The sequence below is a fragment of the Fundulus heteroclitus genome, chromosome 4 (assembly GCF_011125445.2).
Source record: "Fundulus heteroclitus isolate FHET01 chromosome 4, MU-UCD_Fhet_4.1, whole genome shotgun sequence".
Taxonomy (NCBI): Eukaryota; Metazoa; Chordata; class Actinopteri; order Cyprinodontiformes; family Fundulidae; genus Fundulus; species Fundulus heteroclitus.
Window position 1 is genome coordinate 21,939,136 of NC_046364.1, and position 21,173 is coordinate 21,960,308.

The window sequence follows — 21,173 nt, forward strand, 5'->3', positions numbered from 1 at the left end:
GATCTGGGTTTACAGAGCTGACCTGAAGCATAAGATTAAAAGGCTTAGGCCGACCGGGCCAGCAGGGGGCCCCCAAGAGTCCTTGAACCCTCACACAGATCATGCTGCTGTTTGCTTTTAAGTTGATAAAAAAAAATGAGGCAACTTTAAAATGAGATCCCACAGATTTAAATATAGCAGATAAAATAATTGTAAACTGCATTCATTTAAACAAACAAATATTACATTTAAACTATAGTAAGGTTTAAAAGAGTTTGCATATTAACAATGGTGCTATTTCGCCATATATTGGTTGTGGCATAATTTATTATGTGTGCAGCTGAGCGAGAACAATTTTTTGCAGATTTTAATAGCAAAGGGAGGACTTTTAGGTGAAATTTTTTTGGTCCACTTTTTTGGGGGTAGGGGGGGCAGGAGTTAGGTTAAGGGTTTGGTTAAGGATATAGTAAGGCTTGAAAATAAAGGGAAGTCAATGGAAGATTCTCTGTAAGTATTTAAAACAAGGATGTGCGTGGGATTGGGGGTGCGCGTGGGGGGCCCCATTCAACCTTGGGCCGGCCCTGTTGGTGCGTATAACGCGTGGAGAGGCCGGCTGGAGCCGCAACAGCTGAAGCATATCTGTAGGTGATTGCAGCACACAGCGGCGGACATAATTGATGACCTAATTGAAAGGCAAGAGGAGGCGGAGAGAGAGAGACGCGCTCCAATGAGAAAAGTTTACTTGTTCTCCGTCTGAACAGTCCCCCCGCACAGCTGAGGGCATTGATGTGAGCGCAGAGGCTTTCGGTTTTTTACGCGCACTTCTTTCCCCCCTTCATCTCTCACCCTCACACACGGAGCACCTAACCCACCTTCGCACCTTTAATTGTTGTTTTTGTTTTTTGTTTTAAAAGAGCGCGTCTGTGTTTTCTTTTCCCCCCCTGCAAGAAAAAGAAATAAGAAGGAAGAAAACCAAGTATTTCCTCTCTTAATGAATGATTCTGTGTCGCTGTAATACTCCCGAACCGAACTCGGATAGCTCGTCCGCACCACCTCACCGCGGCACATCTCCGCTCAAGTTGAGACGCCACCGGGACTTTCACCGCAGCTTCAGACGCACTTGGGGGAACTCTCACCCGGCGAGGAAAAGCCTGACTCTGTGCGCAGCCCAAGCGAGCGTCACCATGAGTCTGAAAGCCGACTCTGAGCCCAATAACAACGTCTCCATCGAGGAGGAGGTGAGCTTTCTTTCTTTTTTTTTCTTTCTTTCTTTTCTTTTTTTCTGACGCCAGTTTTGTTCCTCTTGGTTTAGTTTCTCGGTCCAGTTCGAGCTTCCGGCCGCAACATTCAGCCCTAAATCTGGAGAGTTTTAGCCCCTCGCTGCGGTTATGAAGCAGACTGGAAGGGGGGCAAATTAAAAGGAAATGACGGGTTCCTGGGATTTACACGATGTTAAAAAAATATATAAAAAATTTGAGTCTTATAATCATAAGAATCTGGTTTAGTGTATTCCCAAACTCTTATAAATTTGAATAACGTGTTGCCTGTTCTAATGTTTTTTACAGTTTTCGACTGTCAAAAAATCCTAAATTCCCTCTTTTTTAATTTTATTTTTTTATACTAGCTATTGCAGCACTAATTTTATATTCGGTTTTTTTTATCCCGATGTTTTTATGAACCGGAATTACACGTATTTGTTTTTATATAAAATAGCTCGTTGGATTTTTTTTATTTCTTTTTATCAGGAATTAATTTCATATTAATGTAATGTATTTGCCGTTTTTTTTAGAATCAAAGGTGGATTTAACCCTCCTACAAATTGAGATCTTTTAAAATTTGTTGCTTATTCCAAGTTCATGTATGTATGTATATATTTTTTTTACGTTTTCTATTGAAAATAAGACCTAACTTGTCAACTCGTTAAACCTAATGTCAAACGTCAATTAAGTCATGTATAAAAATAAGAATTTGAATGAATAACGATGAACCCTTTAAGCTGCCACTCTCCTCTCTGTGTGGCCAGCTTTATTTCCTCTTTAATGGCTCCTCATGGAGAAGCTCCAAAGGAGGCAGAGGGCCTTATGTTGGTGCTCCTTTGTTCCCCATTGTCCTGTGACAAAGCCTTGTTTGGCCACTTGACTTTTCCTCTTGCTCATTTGTCTTGGACCCCCACCCCTTGTACTTGGATCCAGGAGCAATTAGACACGAGGAGGGGGGAAAAAAATCAGAGGGAGAGGAAAAGATAATAAAGACTATGCTTTGAACATTTCCCTCATAATCTACTGGAGTTATTCTTGTAGTTTGCAGTCGTGCTGCAGAATAAATTCTAACGTCCACGCTGTGTGTGATCCTTGCTGGGCCGGTGTTAATCTGCTGCACATGTTGACACTGCAAAAGGGGCTGAGAATCGCTGCTGTGCAGCACCTGAAAAATGCCAGAGGACCGACAGGGCTGGGGCCACTGGTCGGAGGAAGGAAATTGTGTCATGCTGTGCTCTGTTGTCCAACTCTGTTCCTGGCTGCTCCATTGTACTGAAGGCCTCCCCGCCGACCGAGGACTAATGGCCTCCCTGTTTTATTCCACACCGAATGTCCAATCAAGGGGTGTCCGGGGGGGTTAAAGGTTCCCCTTTAGACGGAGACCTTCTGATCAGTAGATGGTTGGAGGAAAAAGGCGGAACATGATCTGGGTCCTGTTTTTATTTTATTTTATTTTTCAGTGATAAATATTTCAGATCTCTTAAATCAAGCTAAGGTGTTCAAGTGGTTTCTAGTCTGATCGTTGGCATTTGGGTAGAGGGCTTTCTATTCATTAGAGGAAAACAGCTGCTCAGATCTCTTTCCCAATAATATTTGACTTTTGTAAGATGTAATCGAATATGTTCTCAATGATTTCTTGCCATTAATGTGTCTGTGGCCATTTATACTTCCAGCTGATGGAGACTGTGCTCTTTTCTGTGTCCTTTTTTCTTTCCTCCCTCATCGAAGGCCATGAGAATGTCTAAAACTAGATGTGTGCATTTTCTTTTGACTGTCTGCAGATGCATCCATTTTCCTCTTTTTTTTGTCATGGCTCTCCGTTCCCCTATCAGAGGGTCTTTTGGCTGATCTGACAGCTGCCAAGGAATCATTGCAGCGAGATGGAAAAACACCACTGACCTCTAAACAAGAGGATCCTTGTATAGCTGTAATTGAAAGAATCAGATATCAAACGGTTTTCAATAAATGAACATACATTGGATTTTTCCCCCTTTATTCTAATAAACAAATTAAAGGGTAAATGTGAATGGAAAGGATGGGAATTTATCTGTACTTTTTTTTTTTTTTGGGCACCGTTTTGCCTGTTGAAATGCTGGAAATTAAACATAAACCACATGCATCTGTTTATGCTACACCTGTGGTTTTAAAGTAACGACTAGATTCTTTTTTTTTTTTTTTTTTTTTTTTTTTGCAGGTACGAACTCTGTTTGTCAGCGGCCTACCAGTGGACATCAAACCACGGGAACTTTACCTTCTTTTCAGACCTTTTAAGGCAAGTTGTTGCACATTTTGCTAAGGACAGTCCACTGATTTATTTTCTGAAGCTTTTCAGTGTGCAAATGGAACAAAGTTGATTTGTCACACATTCACGCACCCCCCCCCCCCCCCCTAAAAAAAAAAAAAAAATGAAGAAAAATCAAGAGTAGCTGCTGTTTGCCAGCTGCTGGAGCAGAGTCATGGAAAGTGGTTGTGAAGGGATTATCTGTGCAGAGGGGCAGCCATCTAGTATTTAGGAGGCATTTGTCATCTGAATTGAAGGTAAATCTTTTTTTAAGCCATTTTTCATTTGCTGTAATACATAAACCATCTAATGCTTGGCTCCTCGAGGAAGGTCTCTTTTGCGTAGGTAAAAAAAAAAGTCCACATATTTGCATATATGGAAATGAGGCCACATCATTGTTAATCTATTAGTTGTCTTTTTTCCGCTCGGCCCAGAGTTTCATAAACAGCCCCTCCCCACCGTTGTCCTAACGAACCAAATTGAAAGTGGTGTCCCTCGCACATGGATGGTCCTGTGGAATGTGTAAATGAGTAGCTCTCGCGATTGACCAAGCGATTCTCTCTGTGACCCAGCTCACACACAAGCAGGAAAATTTTGATATGCACTCCAAACATTTGCACAACCACTGGAGTTTTAACAAGTTTTATTTCAACACAAGGCAAACACGGCTCGGTGTGCGCAACTTGCTTCAATCGGGTCTTTCAGGGAAAGAAAAACAACTTGACCCTTTTTTTTTTTTCTTTTTTTTTTTTTAAACAAAAGGGATTTATTTACCTGCTGATTTATTGAAGCAACTTCAGTTTTGGATTCTTGCCACAGATTGCATTGAAAAGTTGTTTAAATTTTCCATGGTTGTAAATCTGAATCGGTGGCAAACGTTCTCATTAAGTTCTTAAAGGAAGAAAATCCTCTTTACCTTGTTGCTCCTGCTTTAACCAGCATAACTGGTGTTAAAAATGTAAAACTGAAGGAGACGCAATGCTTCAAATGCTGTATATACTGGCAGGGATTCAATTTTTAATTTTGCCCAAGCAAGCTTAATATCCTTTTTTAGAAGTTGTGGTGTTTTTATCATTACAAATGTGAATTGCAGTTCCATGATGGATGGGTCTGATGGTGCCCACAGGCAGATTTGGCTCAATGTAGTGAGATTTTTTTATGCCTGACCTCCTTCATGTGACTTCAGGGTGGATAATTGGCTATCTTTTTTCCCCTGCAGGGTTATGAAGGGTCACTGATTAAGTTAACATCAAAACAGGTGAGGTGCTCTCCATCGGTTCCCTAAGTACTTCTGGACGACTTCCAGAAGGATTTCTTTGTAGCTTTACAACAGACCTTTTTCTTTAAATGTCCTTGATAAATGAAAAAAGTTAAAATGCCAGTTTGTGGCAACTCTGAACGTCACAGTGCATTTCTTTTCTCTTCCAGCCTGTCGGGTTTGTAACGTTCGACAGTCGCTCCGGAGCCGAAGCAGCAAAAAATGCTCTAAATGTAAGCTCTAACTTCAAATTGATTTAATTTCTTGAAGAGTTTTGCAGTTTTCCCCCTTTTATCTTCTACATGTGTTGTGCTAACCTTTTTTTTTGTTGTTTTTAAACTCCCAATTTATTGGGACTTGATTGTAAGAAACGTCATCTCTCCCTTTTGAACGTTCTTAAAGCCGACCCGTTTTTGTCTCTTACAATTCAATGGCAGGGCCATTTTTGGAAAGAGGCCAGAATCCCGTAGCCTTACGGTAGTTTACTTTGACCTTGATACACATCCTTCCTAGAGTCTGATAATAGCTTTCCTCAGTTTTGCATACCACTGCTTTACTGTATTACCTGTCATAGCCACACGTGTAGTTACTCGGACACATCTTCAGTAGTGTAACCTCTTATTTTTGTCACTCGGTAGCCCACGTTGGCAGTATCTAACACTTCTCTCTCTCATAGCTTAGCATTCCTTATGAGCATCACCTCTTAGGCACACCAGCAGTCACACACAAACAACACACACATACACGCACACACACCAAAAGACTACTCACCTGCATGTGGGCACAATGCTTAGGGCACAAAAACACAAAAGCAGGGTTAAACCACCTAAAAAAAAGTACACTCTCTCTCACCGCCGGCCCCTTCTCCTCGTCTCCTTCTCCTCCTGGCTGACGCAAAGACTGCACTCGTCCGCCAGTCTCCTCTGCGCTGGATTTTTTTTGGTCACGAGGAAAAAGAGACGAAAGCGTGTTGAAATGTCAGCCGTGCGTCCTTCAAACGGTGTTTCGGCATCGCTTTTAGAAGTTTGGAAAGATGCACCCTGAATATTTAAACACTGCTTCAGGGAATGGGGGGGCCAGGTGAGACTGCTAAACAACGCCCATGAACTCGGCTCGTCTCCCTTACAATCATATGTCCTCCCCCCCCCCTCCTCCCGTCTCTCCTCCCAGGGCATCCGTTTTGATCCCGAAAGTCCCCAGACCCTGCGCTTAGAGTTTGCTAAAGCCAACACGAAGATGGCAAAGAGTAAGCTGATGGCCACACCGAACCCCACAAATATCCACCCTGCTCTAGGAGCACACTTCATTGCACGGGACCCATGTAAGTTCTACGGCTGCACTACTCTAGGCTCTCATCCACACTCACCTCGGCAGTGTCGGTGCGCGGTGGCCCTTGTTGCCCTCCTTTTTTTTTTTTTTTTAAGATCTGAAGATGCTTTGGGATTAATGACATGGTTTGGGAGAGGATAAGCGGGTTTCTAACAAATGAAAGGACTAACTCACCTTCACATGCATGCGTCATCTCCGTTGCTCTGCTTCTGTACAGCTGGGGGAACTCCGCTTGCAGGATTTAGTCGGCGGCGACGTCGCTGCTCTCTCGGCCCAAACATCTGCTTGATTCATTAGGGCAAGGCTGGTGGTGGTTGACAAGTGATGAGTTCATTAAAGCCAGGTTTTGCTTGGGTAAATTTACTCTCCTGTGGAAGAGAGCCTTAAGAGGGGGGGGGGGAACTACAGCTGGCTTAAAAGCAGCAGTTTAAAAAATAGTAAATCTTAGACACTTTCCTCAAGGTAACATTCTTGGTACATAAAAGCACGTTCTCTGCTTCCAAAGATTTTTAAAAGATTTACCCTTTTTAGTGCAGCGCAGAATAGTCACTAAATGACATGAAAAGGTTAGTTTACCTTAAAATTACATCTTCAGAAGTACAAACTGATGGTGGCATTTCATTACCAAAGCCAGATCTGTACCCAGAAAGACATCGGACCTTGCTGGGTCATACTCTGATCATTTATCTAGTCATCAGCCACCATTGATTAATCGATGCAAGCATGCATAGTTCGAGCAAGTGCAGCAGTGCAGTCAGCTTGTTGTCTACTACCATCCTGTACTTCCTCAGATGATCTGACAGGGGCAGCACTGATCCCAGCATCACCGGATGCCTGGACTCCGTACCCGCTGTACACCACGGAGCTGACCCCAGGCCTCCCTCATGCAGCCTTCACCTACCCGGCGGCCGCTGCCGCTGCTGCAGCCCTCCACGCCCAGGTGAGGGACCAACCGGTGTGTTTCTCTTCTTCTTAAACTAACCTTCAGTCCTCCGACCCCCACAGAGTTGTGTAGCTGATGTTGAGGTAGGATTTTTGAAAGGCGCTGATGTTGACCCGGACACAATTGCTAATGAGGTGTTCGAAAAGGATTCCTGACTGGATTTCCTGTTTTGCTCAGCCCAGATATCTGCTCTGCAGGTTTTTTGACCGTTCAGTTGGAGCCCAGTTTAGATAGGAGTCACAAAGCTGAGTGGAAGTTAACACAATGATTCTTACAGGCACTATATTAGGTACACCTTCCTGGTACCCTTTTCTTTGTTCACATCTGCTTTAGGTTTGTTCTGGTCCCTTTGGCACACTAGCAACACATTTGTTTTAAATATGTCTGCTGCACATCCACCACCATTACATCCCAAAGATGCTCTAATATTAAAATCTTCTGACTGGAGTTCCACCAGAGCACAGCAAACTTTATGTTCATGTTATGGTTCTGGAAGTAGCTGTCAGATGGATACGCTATGGACATGGTCTGCAATGATGCATGGGTAGACTTTGGCATTTATACAACGCTCAGTAGGTCCGACTTCTGACCCTATGGTCGAAATCAACTCTGTTCAGTTTTGGTGAGCCTTGTACTGTTCTTGGCAAACATGAACAGGACCCAGTGAGGTCTCCTGCTGGTCCCAACCTGCTTTATGGTTCAGTGTCTTTTAGTATGCTGATTTTATTTGGTTACTTGAGTTGGTTTTGAACCAGTTTGTCTATTTTTCTAGAACAGAGGCATTTGCATCTACAGTTTCCAGATTAACCTTGGAGATGGTTCTGTGCGAAAAGCCCAGTAAATCAGTAGATTAGCTTCACCACACCTAGATGCTTAAAAGCATTAAGCTTCTGCTGTCAGTTGCCAATTGTGTTTAGAAATGAAATGGTGTACCCAATAAAGTAGGTGAAATGCATGTAAAATTTTTGAAGGAGTAAATATCTTGTCGGCTGCCGTTTGCAGAGGTTTCACTTGGTGCAGATGGTCACACTTGGATTCCTTCCTGCTTCTGGGACTCTTGGCATAGGATGCAATTCTTTCCTTTAATGGAGCTCTGTGCATAATCACCTTTTATCAGCTGTGGGGTTAACAGTGCTTTGTGATCTGAAAGTAGACTTTTCTTGGAATACAAAAGAAAACAGCACTTGTACTTGAAGTGTATTTTTGCCTTTAAACACTTTAGTTGAACTCACTTTGTTTTGACATCTCGTCCAAATCCCCATCCTTTGCAGTGAAAGGGATCATTACATTAAAAAGAGAGAAGCTAAAAGCTTTTGCGTCATCCTGACGGCTGTACGCTTGATACAGCCACAAATAAAGCAATGGCCAGGACTTGTAGGAACAATGGCAATGGAAAATATTTCTTATGTTGGGTCATTTAAAGTTCACTGCCAGCTAGCTTCCTCCAGGGTAGCGCTGCTCTGCAGAGCAGGGAGTCGAAGCCCATTTCGCCTGACTCCAGAGGGAGAGGAATGTCAGGTATTTACTTGGAGAGATTGTCAGACCTGTTGATCTTCTCTCTTCTCTGGAGGTGCCAACTAACTGTCCACCTTCTAGTTGGAGTATAGGCTGACTGGGTAGCGGCCCTAATGGGGAGGGGGGGCACCTAATTGCATTCTGATGAAAGATCCTTAACGTGCCCTGGTCTCTCCAAATGCCCCTCCACTATCTCCTTCCCATAATACTGTTACACAGCAAAGGTAAAGGTCTTGAAACTGTTGCTAAAAGGATTATTAAAGTGCCTGGCTGTAGCGTGAGGGAAGAAAAGAAGCTCATGCTACTGATGGGGGGGGGGGGGGGGGGGGGGGGGGTTATTCAAACGTAAATATATCAGCTCTGTGGAAAAGTCCGACACACAGAGGTTCAGTTCTCCACGTTTGCATGCCTTTAATTACTCGTCCTCGTTAAGCAGCTAGGTGCCCCACATTCCCATGGCTTCAGTGAGCTGGGCTTAAAGGGGCAGTCTCCTCTAAATTGCCTCTCCAAAGGCTGATTGCAAAACGTTCTGCAAGAGTTGGAACTAAAGCTTGGTTTTGGTCTGGTGTACATGACTTTGTTTGTGTTTCTTTAGATGCGCTGGTACCCTACTCCCTCTGAGACTTCCCAGCCTGGATGGAAGTCCCGGCAGTTTTGTTAGATATTTAGTGAGTAACTCCCTTCTTTTTTTTTCTTTTTTTTTCTTTCTTTTTTTTCCCCCTCCTTGGGAGAAGTCCCCTGCATTCTCTAACTTGATGTTATTCAAACTTAAGACACAATTCGATGTACACAAAATAGAAACCTTTTTTAGCCGTGAAAACAAACGTAATTTCTCTGGTAATGTAGAACCTGGCTGGGGAATATGTTTGGCTGCAAATTAACCCAGAGATCAATTTCTGAAGGGCAAATCCTGAAGGCTTTGAGTTTTAAGTGTTTTCCAAGAATTTAAAGTGTTAAAAAAGGTAAATATCAAAAAGTAAATTAATCTCAGATATTTAGTTGTGAATTGTCTATGTTGCACCTATTAAGCAGATTTATTTCAAGCATTTTATTTCTGTTCATTTTGACTATGGCTTACAGTAAACCTTAACACGCACGTTGTCTCAATTTTTAATAAGACGGATTAAAAAATAAAACGCAGATCTCATCCTACTTTAGTATGTGCCCAGTACATCCTCTCAATACTTTATCTGGAAACTCTTATAGTGCAGTGTAGCATGGAGGTGTTAAGCAAGCCCAGGGTGCTTTAATACCCAGCCTCAGATTTACTCATTGTTTCCTCGTCATCTTCCTCTTTAGCAATATTTTGTAGATTCTCCATGGGGTTTCAGTCAGGAGGGTCTGCTGGCCGTTTGAACTTTGATACCATGGATTGAAGCACACTCTTACCTTTGGCAGTGTGGACAGGTGCCATATCTGCTGCCAAGTTAAATCATCTTCATAAAGCTTGTCGGTACAGCGAAGCATAAAGTGCTTTAAAAACTTTCTGGTAGCTGGCTGCTGTGACTTTGGACTTGATAAAACAGCAGAAAAGTGACAGATACCATGGTTCCCAAGATTAACTGTGGAAGCTTCACACTGGACCTCAAGCAATTTGGCTTGAATGACTCTCCACTATTCAGACTTTAAGACATCGATTTTAAAATTCTCTCCTCTGGACTTTAGTGCAGATGTCCAAAGTCCAGTTTCTTCAAGGCTGTAGTTAACACTGATGCGTTTTTTGTTTTGTTTTGTTTTTTCTCTTACCCCACTGTCTGCGCAACTCTCCATTGACATGTTTGCATACAGCAGTGGTTTTCCAGTGTTTCCTGTTGAACCCCCCTTTGTAGAAAGAAAAATGTTCAGCCCTCCCATCTCAAAAGTTTCACAAATGAAAAGCGTTTTCTGTTTTAATGCATTAAAGCTAAAGCTGAAGATGACCCAGAATTAATTTTAAAATGTATAACATATGGGTTCATTTAACAATGGTTTCTAATCTTTCACCATTGCCACACTTTACCTATATCATAACAATATAAATGGCTTTTAGTCTAACTCGTAGCTGCAGTCAAATTTTAACTAGCTATGACCATATGTCAAGCCATTAATAAAGATTAACTTCAGCTACATTAAGTTTTGTACTTTTTTAGTTTAACAGTATTCATTATACTACTGACCGCAGGTAAATGACAAAAAGCTGGGGTGCTGTTACATTTGGGCCTGTATTTTCTGGACACAAAAGGCGAGGCTTTTCTTGTGCCCTGACCTCTGCAGTACCTTAGCACCCCACTATTTGAGAAGCACTGGCATACAGCAACCTTGAAGATTTTGATGTCAAATGTTGGCATAATTGTGTAGGACACAACATAGTCTTAACATTAGTTTAAAAACGTGTCTCTTGTGCTAAACAGATTTGAGAAATTTTGGCTACACTTTGGCTTGTAAGCCATAATCAAAGTCAATGAAAAACCTTAGACTAACAGAAAAAATGGTTTCACTTGTTGAATTAAATCCTTCGGTGTTCTGATTGAACTGCTTTACTATTAACTGAAAATTTTGCCTTTTCTGTATTTAATGTGTTTTTTGGACAGGGGAGGAGGGTTTATTTGGTGCACAAGAGTATTTACAGCATCTGGAAGAAATTAGTAGTAGGAATCTTTTTTTTTCTTTTTTTTTTGACACAAATGCTGAATATAGTCTGGTTAATAAAATAAAACACTGTTTTGTTACATTCTTTAAAAATAAAAACTCATTCTACACGGGGGCATTGGCAGATCTGTTTTGAAGGTATTTGGACTTCCCTGAGGGCTACTTTGAGTGTGACATGCCTGTGCAGGTTGGGAGGTGTATGAATCAGTTTGGATCAATAGTGCAAAATGTTTTTTGGAGGATTTCCAATAAAAGGGAGTTGGCATCATGTACTTTGTTTAAAATAGTTTTCCCATTCGGAAATGTTTGTTTTCAAAGTAAATCATCACTGGATAACCCCCTGTCATGGATGTGTGCAGCATTTTTCTCTATTGCTAGCATACAGTAGATTTTTTTTTTTTTCTCCACAACCAGAGATTAACACTTTCCAACTCTGATTATGAGAAGGTGTTGTAGTAAGACTATTCCTTGTTCTGGTACCAAAATGTGAAATCAACTTCCAAAATGATGCCCTTTTCACATTAAATTAAATTGTTTTACTTGCTAATTAAGTTGCTGACCAAGAACGTACCAACCTTTTTAAAAAGGACGAGATTAGACTGTCTGGGGGTAAGAATCTCATCACTGGATTTTCCATTCTACATTTAACAATCTTAAATGTTATAGATACTAAAGTAGGGTTTGTCGGAGTGCGTAAAATAACTGAAGACATTTTTCTCCATTTTTATTGCATTGTCCTATCCCCACTATCTGCTATTGTCCTACAAACACTGCACCACATGCAGATTTCTTTATCCAATCTATTAATCTGCTTTTTTTCTGCTGTAAATGTTCTAATGCACCAAATATAACCCAAACTTTTTTCTTTTTTCTTTTTTTTTTTAAGTCTAAATTACAAACCTGTTAATCATTGAACGTCTCGGCTGGCTACAGTCTTGATGTGTAGCAGGCAGAATTTCTCCTCATGCTTTTTACCAAAGTATCAGCTTTGAAGTTCTTTTTATACTAACCTTTGTTTCCACCTTTCCTTTTCAGGCCTCTGGGAACCACACCTTTGTCCACCTGAAGTGAGGTTTGCCATGCTCTAACTTAATTTAATCAAGTTTATTTAATGGACAAATGTGCATTATTATAAACAGTATTTATATCTCCCTTCCAGTTGTCTCTGGGGGGGCAGTTGGAGTTAAAACAATCTTGCTGTCGACAATCTGAACTTATCCTTGGCAACTACTGCGGTACCATTAGCACTTCAGAATAAAAACAGAACTCATGCAAACCCAGTCAAACCCCATGGATCCTACCTGCTGAGGAAAACTGAAGTTACTGATAAGCTAGAGTTTCCATGGGTTGCCGCTGCTTCTGGAAGGTTTAGAGGCGTTAAGTCATTGCATGTTAGTCTTTTTGGCATGAACTTAGATCACAGATTTCTGTGTATCCTAATTTTCTTAGTGTTTGTGTTGCCATTTGGCCTAGACAGCAAAATGTTTTTTTTGTTCCTGTAGATCCTTTGGTCTTTTACCTCTGTGTAAGCTAGGCTGTTGTGTAAATGGCTTATCTCGCATGGACCCTGTGAATGCATCCCTTCGTTTGAACAATCCCATGCCTCTTTATCAGTGTATGTCATTATTTGAGCAAAGTGCAAATTTTTTGTACTTTTTGCGTAATGTATATTTATGCATTTTTGTGCAACTAAATAATGAACCTATATAAGTTGGATGTTTAGTAGTCTCTTGTGTTTGGTAATTTTTGAACCTATATCCTGTTGAAGTAGTTTTAAAAGTGCAATTTGTTTAAAGGGGACGTTGGAATTGGCTCGTGCCATTCTGCTAAAATGAGATTGCCGTAAAACAATCTTTCAGAATGTGAAACTGAACTACAAATGTAAAGGGTTGCTTTTTTTGGAGGGGGGTGGGCATTTTGAAGGGGGTAGCAGGATTAGACTGATGAAGGAATTTAGTTTGTGGTTTAGAAAATGTTTGTTCTTGTATCTGCTGTACATAAGATGTTAAAAAAAAAATCCCATCTTATGAATAAAAGAAGTGAATGCATCCTTGTTTGCCAGCTGTCATTTATTTTTCTGCATGTCACTGACCAATCAACGCTAAAATGGTCTATTGCAAATTGAATATAAAACCTGGAAGTCTGCAGCCATCAGATGTTTGCATGAATTATTGATGCAAACTTTTCATTTGTAATGCACCACTGCATTAGTGTCTCTCTGCATTTGTGGAGCTGACCTCCACACTCTGCCCTCTTCTGTTCTGGGAAGATGCTCTGCTCAACCAACCATGCTGCATCCTCCAGGGACCTGACTGTACTGTGTAACCAGCTGCCTCAACCAAACTGCGCTGGTGGCTAACCATGGCAAAATTGTCATTTTTGTTTAATTTTATTAACTTTTTTTTATTGTGCAATTTGTGGCCTCATGTCTGGAAAATAAAGATGAGTTTTGACAAATTTGGTCTCAAATAAAATCCATAAGTGAATAGCACATTAAAAATAACTTTTTGAATATGTTAATATGCAACAAATTATTTTTTTTCCAAGGAAATGTCTGCTGGCTTTACCTGCCGATGAAAATGGAAACCTTTTAAACATTCTGGGATGTAAAGTGAAGATCTGGCATCCAGGTCTTCTAAACATAGAAAACCATCTTTGTCAAACCGAAAATGGTTCTAAAACACCAATGGCTACCTCGCTGGAAGCAAATGGTCTCTGAAGATTTAGCCACTTGCCCTTTACTGAAAAGCGGGTCATTTAACTTTCACGCAGAATATTTGAATTGACAGGAAATCAATATGAAGTGGGGTGGGTGAGAGATGAGATTCACTGAAGTCCGTTTCATCCAAGGACAACTGCTTCATGTCACTTCTGTGTATTTATATATAGATATATAAAGTTATCGAACCTCAGAATGAGTTTCGTTTGAGAAACAAACGAGAACACGAAGCTGCAGAGATCCAAATTTCTGTAGGGATGTTTAAAGTAGAATTTCATGATGCAAGGGATCTGTATTTAATAAATTATAAGTAAACCCTGGGGAGGGGGGGATGATGCATAACCCAATGGTGAGGTGGTCACTTCCTTACACCAACTCTTGGTGTTTATTTCACATGTTCTTCTGTGCATATGTGGGGTTTATTCCAAAAACATTGGTAAGTGAATTTGACACCACAGTTTTCCTTTAGAGGTGTGTGTGTGTGTGTCAAAGTGGCCTGAGATGGACTGTGACCTCCAGGGTGAACCCTGCCTTATTGTCAAGTGGAAGAAAGGCACCAGTCCCCCTGCAGATTGAGCCGGTACAGAAGATGAGTTGCATTAGACTTCAGAAAGCCAATGACTGTTTGCATGATATAGTGTCTGTGTATATCTGTTTTTTGTCGAACCTGTGAGGTAATAATAGTTCTTAAAATCAGGAGGGTTAAAAAAAAGTTTGAAATGAGATTAAAATATTTCATTTTTCTATACTGGACTTTGTCGCCCCCTACTGGACTGAACGGGTGGAACTGAAGCGTAAACTGAAATGAGAACTTTTTATTGCTAAGCCTGTATGCTCTGGCTGGGGATTTTTCTGACAACCCAGTTCCATTAATTCCACAATGCAAATACCGATAAAAGGGATATAGTGTAACATTTATCGACCCTCCTACTGAGCAGCCTGTCACAGCATCTTGAGAGCTGTTGTAATCACAGCTATGCAGTGGGAACTGATCATGTATAGGTGATTTAAACATAAACTGTCCAGTGTCACGTGCAGGAATGTAACTATTTTCAGGCTGTGGAAGTACATCTAAAACAAATTAATACTGTGCAAAAGTACAGTGTTTTTTGCCAGTCATCTCAAAGTGAAACTCTTATAAAGAGTCATTACACATTTATATATTCCAAGTCTTTGTTTCTTATAATTTTGATGATTGTGGCTGACATATATTGAAAACTCAAAATTCAGTGTCTCATATACTGTGAAATTGAAATAAATTGGAAAATTAGAATACTGTGAAACTCATGGTGTCACCCCCTAATAAGCTAATTAGCTCAAAATACCTGCACAGGTTTCCTGAGCCTTTAATGGTCTCTGGATCAGTAGGTCACATAACCATGGGGAAGGCTGCTGACTTGACAGATGTCCAGAAGACAGTCACCCACAGCCTTCACAAGGAGAGTAAGCCAAAAAGCTCATTGCAGAAGAAGCTGGTTGTTCAGAGTTCTGTATCCAAGCATATCAATAGAAAATTGAGTGGAAGAATGAAGTGTGGTAGGAAAATGTGTACCAGCAACAGGGAGAACTGCAGCCTTGAGAGGATTATCTAGCGAAATCCATTCAAGAATTTGGAGAAGTTTCACAAGGAGTGAATTGAGGCTGGACTTGGTGACTCAAGAACTACTATGCACCTAAGCTAAGGAGAAAAGGAACTGGAGTGCTGTACAATAGTCCAAAGTCCTGTTTTCAGATGAAATAAATGCTGCATTTCATTTGAAATTAAGGTCCCAATGTCTGGAGGAAGACAGGACACAGAATCAACATTGATTAAAGGCTAGTGTGAAGTTTCCACAGTATGATGATTTGGGGCACCAAAATCTAGTTCAATGACTTGGTTCCTGTCCTTGATTGGCCAGCAGACTCCCCTGACCTGAACCCTTTAGAAAATCTCTGGACTGTTGTCAAGAGGAAGATAAAAAACACCAGAGCCAACAAGGCAGATGACCTGAAGGCAGCTATCAAAGCAACTTGGGCTTCCATTACACCTATGCAGATCCAGAGGCTGATGGCCTCTATGCCACGGCGCATTGATGCTGTAATTCATACAAGAGGAGCCCAACCAAGTACTGAGTGTATAGAAATTGACATACTTTTCAGAAGCCTGATATTTGGGCTTAACACATTCATTTTTGAATGGTCTTATATAATATTCTAATTTTCTGAGACACTTAATTTTGTTGTTTGCTTGATTTTCTTTTTAACTGTAGGCCATAATCACCAGACCACTCTTCCTCTCTCTGCCGTTTTCTCCTACTACTCTCCAATTTTGCATTCTTTGTACTGTTTCAGTTTTTATGTTTATGTTCCTTCTCTGTTTTTTTTCTCTGTTCGTGTTAGCTACATCTGGCCGGCCGTTGTGTTTAGCTGTGACACCTTCCTGGAGGGGGAGCCATTATCTGAATTACTGCTGCAGGTCTCTTTCTGAGCTAAAGAAAAAGTAGAAAAGTTAATAGCTCCTTTAGTGGCTTCATTTAGGAGAAAGACAAAGCTAAAAGACTAAGCTCTTAACCAGTTTTAAAGTCTGTAGGAGGAAAGACATCACATGCAGTTAGTTACAGCAATAGCTTTGTTCAGTCAATGGCGACAGATGGTCCCTCACGCTGAGCCTGGTTCTGCTGGAAGTTGCGTCCTGTTAAAGGGAAGTCCCACCCTCTATTGTGGCTAATGCCTCAATGCTTTCGACTGTTGCAACATGCTTGTTTAGGAGGAAGTCAGTGATTTGATGCAATCATCTGAGTTTTCTTAGACGGTGGGCTTTTTTTAATGACTTGAACTAGGATCTGAACTTGAATGCAGTGATAACTAGAATTGAATTGGAATGTTTGTACTTGTGAATCCGTCTGAACGATTTGATTGAATTCACTATGTATTTATGTGTATACATTTCTCTCTCTTTTTTTTTCTTCATAGTAGGTACACCTGGTCTGGCGTTCTATTAGCTGTGACAACATACAGGGAAGACAGATCAGTGAGTCACCAGCTTCCTTCCTGGCTGGCTGGCAGCAGCAGTTGGGGCCAGGGAGTATCCTCAAATAATTGCATGAAGTCCTCTGCATGCCATCGTGTGCAGCAATCCATTAAGTCAGGTTTGTGGCAGCAAGAAGGGCAATGGGTACCTCCGGACCAGGGTTGGGGACCACTGCTGTACAACACTGTGTACTGTGGATCAATTCTGGCTGTGGAACCACCTTCTCTCTGGACCTGACTTGGTCCTGAGACATGGACTGTTCAGAAGAAGGCCCTGCAGGGTCGGTATGTGGCAACTCAAGAAATGCAACCTTCCACAGGAGCTGCTGGTCATCTTCTACATGGCCATTATTCGATCTGCCCAGTGTACATCCATCACTGTGTGGTTTGGCTAATCCAGAGAGGATCATCGGGGCTGGACTTCCCTCCACATAGGACGTGTACAGGCCCAAGGGTCAGGAAAACGGCAGCTAACGTCTCTGCAGACCCCACATATCCTGGACACAAACTGTTTAGACTTTACGGCGTGCACTATTTACAAAAAATAGATGCAAAAGAGACAGTTTCTTCCTGCAGGCTATCTGTCTGATCAACACAACAAACACTTTAGAGCCTGAGCCTGCTATTCTGTGGTGAAACAAAAAAAAGCAAATTTGTACTACCACAACCTGTTTTCTTTTCTTTTTTTAAATAAAAATATAATCTGCTGTAGCTGCACACATGTGCTTGTTGTTCTTTTCCTCCTTCGTTTTATTTAAAGTTCATATTTATGCATAATGCCTCTGTATGCTGTCATCGTGTGAAACCAAGGTCAAATTCCTTGTTGGTACACAACGTTGGCCAAACAAGCTGACTGATTTTAACTTACTGGGATGCAGCTGTATGTTCATTAAAAACTAGGGATATTATGAAAAGAGCCAAGGCTTCGAGGCGTGTATCGAGTAGTGGAGGGGACGTTTCCAAAAAGCGCATATCCGTACCACTTGACTGTTTCGGGAAGCGGTTCAGATTGCCTGTGGGTTTTGACAGGCATTTAAGCACCTTCGTGTTCAGTCAAAATATGGGTGTTTGTTGGCGAGTTGCGGCCAGTTCATGTTTTGGATATAATTTTGATAGCTTGGATTGTAGGATCTGGATAGAGTTTTCACAGTTTGGAGACAGTTTGCAAGGTTTGGGTGAGAGGAGGAGCTTGAAGATTGAGAGAGTGAGGAGATGATAGAGGATCAGTGGTGTCTCTGGCATGATGAGTTAGGTGGTCTGTGATGTACACAACCTGACTTTGATCATTTTCAATTAAACAAATAAATTAGCATAAACCAACACATTAGAAAATCCACTTTATATAAGCTGAATGTAATTAAATTTGTATACATAAAATTACAAATAAAGGCTCACTCATATTGTTCATTTATTGAACAGAAAAGATTCATATAAATCCTTCAATGAGTTGGCAAGGACAACCAACACTAGATTAATATTTGCTTTTAGTTTCCATTTTCCTATGTATTGTTTTGTTTAAATTTTCCTACATTTTACTCCAACTGTTTGACTTGCTTTTATTGTGTTTTTATTTTACAATGTTTTAATCATGTAAAGCACTTTGCATTGTCCGTGTACTGAAATGTGCCATACAAATAAATTTGCCCAGCCTTCACTTGCCTTCAGTGGCGCCGGATTCATTTTTAAGAGGGGTGGGGGGGGGGGGGGGGTACTAGTAGGCCCCTTTACTGTAAAGACGCACGTATTCATTGTCCCATGTTTACCTGTAGCCTTTTAATCATTAAAAGAAGTCGAAAAGTAACTCAATTTTCTTATATGGAAATGATGTAACAACCCGCAGAGCTCCGGAATATGAAGGACCTCTTTTTGGAAAGGTATTTCTCTTTGTTCATCAGCGGTAAAGCGTGTTATTAGAGAAATAGATTGCCTCTCTCTGAATGTCACTGTTCACCTGTCATTGTTATCTAGGTCATTGTGCGGATAATTGCACATGCGCATCGCACTAATGTGGCATACTTGTTTGGCTGAGGACCTGCAGGTTTGTGATGCGATGTTGCTTTTTATGTGCCTCGCGCATTTGGTGTGGCTCAGGTGCTCTTTGTGCGCCGCCTCCAAATATAATCCTGCAGACACCCCAAATTCAACTAAAGTGCTTAACAACAAAGTTTACTTTGACAGAAAAAAATAAGGAAATGAACACAAGCGTTTATTCATTTCAATAACTTATTTCTTATTAATCTTCGAGCGGTTAACAAGCACAGTCGCTAACGTCACCCCAGTACGCATGGTTTATAGATGTGGAGCAACATACAGCGCGGAGCCAATTCAGATCACATAAAACAACAGAAACGTTGTCAAGTTTGCAAGACAGCGAGAAAATACATGTGCAAACGTAACGTTTATGCCATTTAAAAATATGTGGACTTTTAATTGATGTGGGAAATGACTTATAAAGCTGTGGACTATATTACTAAGTCAATACAGTACTAACTGACCCAGTAGCTTAGCTTAGCACCGGCCTCGCTACGGTGTTATAACAGGTATAACAGTTAAAACCAGAGCTCTCAAATCTCACGCATTGACCGTGTGACACACGCATTTCACTAACTTCACACGCTCACACGCAACGCATGGCATTTCTCACACATAAAAATAGCCCATCTAGGCTGCGGATCATCCGATCACAGTTCCGTCCATCCAGAGCTCAGTCTAAACCAGCCTTCTGCTGAGCTGTTTCAGCTTCTTTCACAGTTTGTGTGCATCAGTAATTCCTGCTGCAGTTCGTGTTAACAGAGCAGCAGGAAGAGTGATCAGAGTTATGAATAATTTTGGTCTTAACCAGTGGTCAAAGTAAGCCGGTACTGCGTACACAGGAGGGAAGTGGCGGGAGCGGCAGACGGATGAAGCCTTCATTCAGAACCAATCATGTCTGCACGCTGGATCAGAAAACCGTTCTGCTAACCAGATGCCGTCTAAAACGGCATTTAGTCTGTTTATAAGTGTTGTTATTAATTCTGCATTTTTTTTAACTACATGTGCCGTGTTTCTGTGCCTAAGTGCTCTTACTGCTCCTCCCCCCCCCCCCTTCCCTCGGAGCCAGGGGCTTTTATCAGCAGCTAGCCTTCAAAACGTGAATCACTACATTTAATGTCCTTCCACCCGTAGCAAAATGTCCCAATTAAAGTCAATAGGACAGTTAGTAGTTGTGTTTCATGCTATTTTGTTTAACGGCACAGAACCAGTGGTGCTTCGGTGGCCCGCTGCACCTCCTTGCGCTTGAATTCAGGTGCGCAAAATGACTTTACATGTAATTTAGGTGCGCACTTTTAAGGGTCATTTTAAGGAACTTGTAATATCAGGGGATTCAGCTCAGACCTGTCATTCCTCCTCTTCCTTCTAAATGAGCCCTTTACACTCCTTATTTATGCAATGAAGTGACACCGTTAACAAAAGCGTCTATTTGTGAATGGGAAGAAACAACATTGCTGCCATCTGCAGGGCAAATCTGTGACACCGAGGATATTAAAAGGGGGACAGACTCTTTAAAATTTGATACAGCATTATCTGATAAAGATCTACTATAATGAAACCTTCTTTTGGGGGTGGAGAACTCAGTTAAATTGAGCTCAAAGGTTATTAAAAAATTGTCAGATAGGACAGGTTGCGAGGATATACTGTTAATTCTTCACAATCAATGGCGTATGTCAGCACTAGGTCCAAAGTATGAAGGCAAGAGTGCGCCGGTTTATTCACATTTTGAACAAAACCAATTGAATCTAGGAAAGTTTTAAAGGCTACACTAAGGTTATCACATTCAGTGTCAACATGAATGTTAAAATCCCCTGATATTTTTATTTTTAGTATTTTTGCAGAAAAAGAAAAAAAAAAAGAATTTTAGCCATTTTGGAAGCGATTGAATGCAAGCATAGTTATTTAGTCCAAGAAAAGTTCATGAAATGCATCAATCTTATTTACACAACTATAAAAGATAAAAACTAAAGGAGGAGCTTTATTTCAGCAGGGGAAAAATGTGGTTTCTGCCTGGTAAACAAACAGTTTATTTTAAAATGAATAAATGAATGAATTCATGTCAGGCATTTAACACATTAAAAGAAAAACATAACAAAAGAAAAGAAAAAAAAGTTATTTCCTGTCTTGGACCTAATTATTGAATTTGACAAAGTCCTGAAATAAAAAAAAAATGGCGAGTTTGTATGTTCTCGAAATGCCAAATCATGTATTACTTTAACTGC

At 41.0% G+C, this 21,173-nt stretch overlaps 1 protein-coding gene and 1 long non-coding RNA gene across 12 annotated transcripts; one reads left to right on the forward strand and one right to left on the reverse strand.

Annotated features, from left to right (window-relative positions):
• Window positions 1-642: 642 nt before the first annotated feature.
• Window positions 643-13,240, forward strand: rbpms2a (RNA binding protein, mRNA processing factor 2a). Of its 11 annotated transcripts, none has more exons than XM_021309654.2 (9): window positions 643-1,217; window positions 3,433-3,510; window positions 4,739-4,777; window positions 4,948-5,010; window positions 5,948-6,098; window positions 6,898-7,061; window positions 9,160-9,232; window positions 12,228-12,264; window positions 12,352-13,240. In XM_021309654.2, exons 1-7 carry the CDS (start codon window positions 975-977, stop codon window positions 9,223-9,225), a joined length of 804 nt encoding a protein of 267 aa, XP_021165329.2. In that variant the 5' UTR covers window positions 643-974; the 3' UTR covers window positions 9,226-9,232; window positions 12,228-12,264; window positions 12,352-13,240. The 11 variants fall into 11 exon arrangements, with proteins under 11 accessions (XP_021165329.2, XP_021165330.2, XP_035992160.1 ...); XM_021309655.2 differs by having other exon boundaries at window positions 12,228-12,259; XM_012850886.3 differs by having other exon boundaries at window positions 646-1,217; window positions 6,898-7,046.
• On the reverse strand, window positions 3,935-4,951 carry LOC118562943. The gene is made up of 2 exons (XR_004930900.1): window positions 4,294-4,951; window positions 3,935-4,245 (listed from the first exon to the last, which is right to left on the reverse strand). It is a non-coding gene; the product is annotated as an uncharacterized LOC118562943 (long non-coding RNA).
• Window positions 13,241-21,173: the final 7,933 nt, after the last annotated feature.